We start from the raw sequence: 8,574 nt of genomic DNA on the forward strand, positions 1-8,574 counted from the left end.
TGCCTACCCTGAGACCATCGCCCCTGACAGATTTCCCCCTTCCAGCCGTGTTGACACATCAGCTGATGATGTAGTGCACGCTTTCCTTCTTTTTTTAATTTTTAAAAATGTATTCACTTCACATCCCTATCATAGCCCCCTCCCTGGTCTCTTCCTGGTCCCACCCTTCCTCCCTCATGCCCCCTCCCCACTTCCCTAGTCCTCAGAAATGGGGGGCCCTCCTGCTCTACCTTCTGACCCCAGCCTTAAAGGAAGCAGAGATCAGTGATTGGACACATGTTTCAACCGGAAATATTGGAGGCAAACTCAGAGGCCCTCAAAGCAAAGAAGTACAGTAAGAAAGCAAAGTAAGGCTGAGAGGAGGAGACAAATTTAGTGTCCATTTCTTGGGCACCAAAAAAAAAAAGCCATAATCTTATTTTTTAATAAAATGTCAAAGTGTAATGAGAAAGATAATTATAGCACAGCTAAATGTGTTGGAATTTCAGCAAAATTTCAAAGTAATCGTCCACATTTAAGAAGATGAAAGTAACACATGTGCCTTAGAGACTTTATCTTCATATTTATAACCCACTTGTTGCAGAGAAGAAAGTAAAGGTCTCAGAAATTTTGTTCATAGCAGTGACTAACCTTAAAGGTTCACATGAGAGGAATTCCATGAAGTCAGTTAAAGAATGGAAGAAGAGAGGGAAAATATTTAAAGGGGAACAGGAAAAAAGGAAAGTTAATGAGGTATCACTTGCTTGTGGAAACTTGTGTTCACTGGAAGAAAAGCCCTTGATCCTACTAGCATTAAGACAGGGCACTAAAAAATGCTTCCTCCATATTGAAAGGAAAACGCAGATGTCATCCTAAGCCTGCCAGCAACAGACTAGTCTTGGGGTAGCCTTGGGAGCAGACATAGGTAACCTTAAAAGGAAATAATCGAAGCAGAAACAGCAGCTCTCTGTGTGCTCTAATAGACGAACCCTCCTCTAAATGTCAGCTGCCAGTAGCCCGGCCCTGGGCTTTCTATCCTCGCTCTCTAGGCCCATTTTCTGGTGGACTGTGCCTACGAATATGTGGTTCCCCATAACCACAGTGCCATCCCAGTGGGTACACACAACATTCCCTTCATAATAAGTCTGTTTCTGTCATTTTCCAAATGAAATATTTCTTCCCTTGAAGTGACTTGACACCACAAAATCTCTGTGACCTCCCTAGAAGGGCTAAAATACCTGGAGTCTCTAGAGATATCCACATTTGTGGTATCAAATAAATAAATAGTAATGAGTGACTCAGGTTGCTTTGAATACTATGGTGATATAGAAACATGGGGAAGGGGCATTAAAAGTGAGTAACCAGTTAGGAATCTGTTAGGGCAGAACTGATAGATTGGTTATTGTAAGTGAATTTATTGGTTCTCCTTATATGGTCAGAGTCTGGGAGTTGCTGCAAAGGTCAACTTCAGGCTAGAGATGTAAGGAAGACAGTTGCTGCTCAGCTCAAGAATCTGAGAGCCTGAAGATCAGAGAAACCAGTGAGGCAGCCATGACCCAGCGCTAAAGATTTGAAATCTCTGTTATAAATTGGAATTAAAAGGCTAAAAAACTTGGAGATAAATGGCCCGTCTCAGTTCTTCTACATTGAATCCAGATGCAGCATGTGCTTACACTGTTACTGTGCACAGACACCAGGGCTTCCGGCCACACCCCATCACACCTTACCACCTATACCCTCATGGGACCCTTGGATCACCTTTCCCCTCCACCCTTTAGAGGTTTTGAGCTGTAAGAGGATGAGCCGGGGATGTGTATGAAGAAAACCCTAGCTCCACATTTTAGACCTTTACTCCTTTAAAATAACACTAAGTAAACATCACCAGTCTGAACACATTTGTTTGACTGAAACCAAAATAACTTTATTGGAAACAATGGTCAAGGGGAAAGGGAAAGGGAGTAAACTTGATGGAAGGGCAATATGGCTGCCCAGGCTGGTAACCTGGAGAAGAAGACTTCAGGGTCATGAAGACGGTTCCAGCTCACTTCTCTTTGCTGGTATCAGCCAGGCTAAGCTTATCAAACAGATACTCAATCCTGCCGTCTTCTGGAAGCTTCATGCGGCGCATGCTGGTCAGGTGGCTGCTCATCTCCTTCAGGACTTCGACTTGCTTCTGCAGGAAATTTTTCTTCAGGAAGCCACGTAGATGGGCATCGCTCCTGCTGGAGGCTAACTGGTGCAGATCCACAAGACTTTCGTTGAGGGTCAGCTCCAGTTGGAAGGCACTCTCCATGGCTTGAAGGCTGCCAATCCAATTGTCACGGTATGGCTTTCTGATAGTGCGGAAAGAGATGCGACCACCACGCTGGTTTTGCAGGTCCAGGAACATCTCAGCATGTTTAGTACACTTGTGCGACCTGTTCAAGAAGAATCGCGAGAAGTTCTCCAGGGCTACATCTTCACGACCACAGTAGAAAGCCATGGACAGGTAGACGTAGGAGGTCTCCAGCTGCAAATGGATATGGTTGTTGACAGCGACCTCACAGTCGCGGTGGTAGTTCTGTCGCACTTGAGACTGTGGAGCGACCACAGGTGGTGGCACAAACAGCAACGGGTAGGCAGCCCTGGGTCTGTAGGTGCGGAGTGGGCAGCGGTAGCGTTTGCGATGACGAGATCCCCGCAGAAAACCCATGGTGGGCAATAGCTTGAGCCACTAGCTTGAGCCCCTGGCTGAACAAGCAGCAGAAGCACTGGAAGTCTGTAATGGAGAGTCAGGGTGGTTAAAAGTCAGGCTTTAGAATGTTGAGTTCTGAGTTCTTCTATAGCAACACCCCGCGACTCTGCAGTGATAATGTAACAGTATTTTGGAATGCTATTAATAAAGTACAAACATTTTTAGCAAATCACCCAATTTCATTAAGGAAGCTATATGAACGTTACATAGTTTCCTGGTAAGTGAAGGCTTTTGTGGGACATGCCCCTTGGGCTAGTATGCCGATATAAGTGAGTATATACCATTTGATTCTTTCTGCTTCTGGGACAGAGGGGAAGGCATCCTATTGGGACTCTAAATGAGAGACGCATGGGAGAACAGCAAAATAAAAGGATCCAGAGGGTCCTAGAAATCTACAAGTAGAACAATATGATAGGCAGATTTGGGCCCAGGGGTCCCGCTCAAACTAAGGCACCAGCCAAGGACAATACAGGAGGTAAACTTTAAACCCCTTCCCAGATCTAGCCAATGGTCAGAATATTCTCCACAGTTGAGTGGAGAGTGGGATACGACTTTCTCACGTACTCTGGTGCCTCACATTTGACCGTGTCCCCTGGAGGGGGAGACCTGGTGGCACTCAGAGGAAGGACAGCAAGTAGCCAAGAAGAGACTTGATACCCTATGAGAATATATAGGGGGACGTAATCCCCCTCAGGAACAGTCATAGGGGAGGGGAATAATGGGAAAATGGGGGGGGGAGGAATGGGAGGATACAAGGGATGGGATAAACATTGAGATGTAACAAGAATAAATTAATAAAAAAAATGTTAAGCAAACAGTGAAAAAAAAATTAAATAGTTGCCCAGTAAAAGAAAAAAAAAAAGAAAGTTACATAAAAGTGATTGTTTCCTCAATGTGATACTTTTCATGGTTCCAGCAGTTATATTTAATATTATAGCATTTTATCTTAGTGACAGCTATCCTCAGTGACTTCAATGTGCATACAAATGACATCCCTTCAGTGAGTAGGCACAAGTTGCGTCCAGGGCTTATAGCCTGATATACAGTCACTGAATGCCTTTAACTACCTGGGTGACTTTGCTCTGTCTGGCCTCCTTGGACATTTTAACTTTGCAATAGTATTGGCAGAATTCGAGGACCTTTTCTGTTTCTCGCATTGCATGTCTGTTCCCCCAGAATGACTTACATTTGTGCATCAAGACTGCCTCTTTCTACCTTATTAATGTAATTTTTCTGTGTGTCAGGAGTGTGAGTGCCCTTCTCCTCTGAAGACACATGATACGGAGCTTTCATGTGGGATGGGCCTCTCCCTGATATTAATTTTGGGTCCTAACACTTGTGTCCTTTTGGAGCAGTTCTACCATTGCTTAAAAGGATGCTATATGTTGACCTTTTCTTTTGATTCATAGATATTTCATTGTGGTTTCGGGAAATTAAAGGGCCTCATACCACTGTAGATCATTGCCCTCACTATACAGGGACAGGAAACTATTACCTAGGGATGGGAAATTACACTGGCATGAGAAACTGCATAGGGATGACAAAGATGAGGAAGCCAGAGTCTCGCATTTGGACAATTAGAGATATTAATCTCATAGCGAATCCAGGAATTTTGATCATTGTTTGATTTCTTTGGCACTGGTAGGATGGTTTAAGTATACTCAGCTTTTACTCAGCTATTTTCATTCTCCAAATTAATCAGTCTAAAAATATACTCTGTTTCTGTCCTTTAAACATCCCCAGGGTTTTCTGCTTGGCTACCTGTACCTTCTCAAGCTTGTGTAGGTAGTCAGTCAGTATGGTTTGGGTGACTACTCTACCGCAATTTCTCAAGTGCCCTTGAAAATTTTTATTTGCAAATACAGATAAATATTTCTTGCAGAGTTTTAATATTCAAGTGTCACATGTCTCCTTTGTGCAAGTGGCCTTTAGACTATTATGTGTTATAATCAAGAAGAAAAGGATGCAAAAAAGGAAAACAATAGAAGTGATCAGCATAAGCAGCAATATAAACAAGGAATGTTTAGAAACATTACTTTAGTTTTGAGAATTTTATATATGAGTACTGTTTTATGCCATATTTCCCCTTCCTCTCTTCCTTCCAACTCCTCCCATGAGCCCCTAATTTTCCTTCTCAAATTCATGACCTCTTATTCTTCAATGATTATTGCTACTCTCTCTCTCTCTCTCTTTCTCCCTCTTTTTCTTCTTTTCTCTCCCCCCCTCTCATAAATACAACCTGCAACATACATTTAGTACTGCTTCTAGGTGTATGTGTTTAAGACTGACCACTTGGGGCTGAATAAGCAATTAGGGCTGTACCTAGGAAAAACTGATGTCTGTCTGTCTGTCTGTCTCTGTCTGTGTGTGTGTGTGTGTCTGTGTGTGTGTCTCTGTCTCTGTGTCTCTGTCTCTCTCTGTGTGTCTGTCTCTCTCTGTCTCTCTGTGTGTGTCTCTGCCTCTGTGCCTCTGTGTCTCTGTCTGTCTGTCTGTCTGTCTGTCTCTCTCTCTCTCTCTCTCTCTCTCTCTCTCTCTCTCTCTCTCTCTCTCTCATTAATTGTCTGTGATTCTTCATCAAGGTGTGTAGCCTTCAGGTCTTGTTTAGGCAATCATATTGCTGAAAAGTCATGGATGCAGTTTTCCTGTCATATATAGAATACACTATATTGTAGTAGACATTCTGGTATAACACATGTTTTTAGAATCACATTTTTTTCAAATGTAATAGGATGTTGGCAAAGATGAACTTTATTTTCTTAACTGGCCACAGAGGATCATGCTTCTATTCTTAGCACTCAGAAGACTAAGACACTTGCATTAGTGTAAGTTTAAGGCCAGCCTTGGCTACTTGGTGAGTTCAGGCCACCATATGCTATAGTGTGAGACCACCAAAAAAATATATCTGAAAACCTAAAAGTGTTTGGTGACTAATAATACACATTAAAATAATTCTGGTATCATTAGGGTCTCACAAGTCTAAACTCCTATTACTTCTCTGGCTCTTGAGGTATCCAGTGACAGTATTCAGGTGAGAAACACAGAGTTATAGTTAGTATAAAAAGCAGTTCATACTGACTTCACAGAATGGTACATGTTCAAAAGCCAAGAGTGGGCAATGACCAAAGAGGTCACTGTACTGATCTAAATTTTAGTCATGCATTATAGTGTTTTCTTTTAAAAATAATTTTTAGGATAGAATGCACAAGTGTGGTTTTCATTATGCCATTTTAATTACACACTTTGTTCTTATTGACACCCTGTCCTTCCTCTGTCCCTCCTTCTATACTGCTTACATCCAACAGCGAACTAATTCTAGAATATATAAGGAACCACAAGTAAATAAATACAAAAAAAGTAAGCAAATGAGATAATGAAGTCAGTTTATAGTACTGAAGATGAGAAATACAAATGGCCAATAGATAATTTTAGAAGTACTCAACCTTTTTTAGGCATGGGGGAAATACAAATGAAAATTTTTCTACTGTTTTGTAAGAAATCTCCAAAACAGATGCGTTTTCTGGAGGAATTTTGTTCTTCCCAGATTATTGGCAAAGCTATTTAGATTGACTCTTTCTGACGAGGATGATGGGATGCTTTTGTTCTTTATCTTACAGCCTGCTGCTATACATTAACCTTACAAACATTACAGCTTCTGGAGTCAGGTTTAGTTACATACTAACGACCTCTTGAGCAGTTTTTGGGTGTCATACCTTCTCCCAATGCATGACATTTAACTCAGTACCCATTCTTCTGGCCATTAATTAAAGACCTGCTGGTGTAATAATTGATTTTATGGGATATTTATTATGAAGAAAAGGTCCAGATCCAGTGTTCTCCAAGCCTGTTAGTATGCATCCTGTTTGATTGGTTTTTTGTTTGTTTGTTTGTTTGGTTGGGTTTTTTTTTGTTTGTTTTGTTTGTTTGTTTGTTTTTTTGTCAAATTAACACAGACTAAAGCCATCTGAAAAGAAAGAGCCTCAATTGAAAAAAAGTGCCTCCCTAAAATTGGCATCTAGGCAAGCCTGTTCGGGTCATTTTCTTGGTTGGTGCTTGATGTGGGAGGGCCCAGTTCACTGTAGGCAGTGCCACCCTTGGGCAGGTGGTTCCGGGTTGTATAAGAAAGCAAACTGAGTAAGCTAAAAGAAAAGCAAGCCAATAAGCATCACTCCTCCATGGTCTCTGCTTCAGTTCCTGCCTCCAGATTTCTACTTTGGGTTTCTGGCCTGATTTCCCTGGATTATGCACTACAGGCTACAAATTGCTTTTTTTTTTTTTTTTTTTTTTTTTTTTTTGTGATCACAGCAATAGAAATCAAACTAAGACAGAAGCTGGTACTTGTTATGGGGTAAAAACTCATGAAACCACTCAGCCCAACCAAAGTTCAAATTGAGAATCTGTATTAAGTCCTCCAGAGAGGAGGCCCAAGTACATATTACATGTAGTTTTTAAAAGACAAAGAGCACAGTTGCAGTTGAAGAAAGCAAGCAATTTAACAGAAGCTGAAACCATGCAGTCAGCTCGGGCATTTAGACCCTGAGTTTCTAGAACAGGGTTGGGTGTTTTTCTGTGGGATTTTTCACGGCAGAGGGTAGAAACTAAAGATGGCTTCAGCTGAGACAAGAAGGAAAAAACTTACCCTTGTTTACAGTACTGGAATCATGGGGCATTTCTCTGAGACTGGATCATGTAGATTAGGGGAGGAGTGTGGTAATGTATACACTTTTAGACTGAAATAAAAACATTGAGTGCTCAGATCTTAATAAGCTTTTGTGGTAATGTGGAAGATAATTCTGAGAGCAGTGTAGATTAGATGACAGATTCTTAGTTTGTGAAGTTTCAGAAGTTTGAGAGTCCCTTAAAGACTGTGTCTCAGTACTATTCACGTACTTTTGAGGAGGGGGGTTTCGAGACAGAGTTTCTCTGTGTAGCCTTGGCTGTCCTGGACTCACTTTGTAGACCAGGCTGGTCTCGAACTCACAGCGATCCGCTAGCCTCTGCCTCCCGAGTGCTGGGATTAAAGGCGTGCGCCACCACTGCCTGGCTTCATGTACTATTTTTAATTAAGAACATATGGATCTTGTCAGTAGGGTCTGAAGAATTGACTGTGTTTAACAAGAGATCAGAACCAACAAAAATGACATTTTCTTTTTTGAAAAAATTGGTACTGGAGATAAGAAATAAAATGTGATTAAAAACAGACTGGCATAATTGACGTAAAAATATTTTTAAAATACTTCCCCAAGGTCAGCATACAGAAGCTGTGATCCAAAAGGGGCCAAAGCTACATATCATGCTGCAGCCAAAATTGGTAATGTGTAAGAGTCTCCCACTTGGTATTAGTTTTAAAAGCATGGAAGAGTCATGAGAAAAAGGTAAGGCTTGACACCATGAGAGCCCAGGAGAGGTTAGGAGTGAAAGGTATATATTAGTTGTGGTTGAAACTCTAGGACTGAAAAGAAGCTGGGGTTGGGGACCATGTAACAGGGTCAGAGTCCCTGAAGACAAGCCAAAAAGCATTAGTGAAGGTGCTAACTTGGAAGGCACCAGCAAATATTGTAGATGCCAGGACCATGGGACAACCACCAAGGATAGCAGTAGTGAGAAAGTGGAGCCCACCTGAGCCTTAGAGATAAGTATGCGTGATGTGAACAGCATATTTAAGGCAGAGCTTCCCAGACCCTTTGAAGCCCAGAGGACTGTAAATGGGTCTGAGACATCAAGCACTGAACTTTTGATGATTTTACTTTGATTTGAATAGGGAATAGGACTCTGCCCTACTCATTACCTCATGGAATAAAAAATATATAGCTTATATTCAACTTTACAGGAGCCCAAGAGGGAGAGACTTTAGGTTCTTAGAG

The 8,574-nt window shown here is 41.7% G+C and overlaps 1 protein-coding gene across 1 annotated transcript; it reads right to left on the minus strand.

The window, feature by feature from the left end:
- Nucleotides 1–2,020: 2,020 nt before the first annotated feature.
- On the minus strand, nucleotides 2,021–2,671 carry LOC127186386 (ferritin heavy chain A-like). Its single transcript, XM_051142778.1, has one exon. The coding sequence runs from the start codon at nucleotides 2,669–2,671 to the stop codon at nucleotides 2,021–2,023; it is 651 nt and encodes a 216-aa protein (XP_050998735.1).
- Between the last annotated feature and the right edge of the window lie 5,903 nt (nucleotides 2,672–8,574).

The sequence above is a fragment of the Acomys russatus genome, unplaced genomic scaffold, assembly GCF_903995435.1.
Source record: "Acomys russatus unplaced genomic scaffold, mAcoRus1.1, whole genome shotgun sequence".
Classification (NCBI taxonomy): Eukaryota; Metazoa; Chordata; class Mammalia; order Rodentia; family Muridae; genus Acomys; species Acomys russatus.

What these genes read in the sequence shown, in the direction of transcription:
- LOC127186386 (XM_051142778.1), bottom strand. Translation starts at nt 2,671, where the DNA reads ATGGGTTTTCTGCGGGGATCTCGTCATCGCAAACGCTACCGCTGCCCA.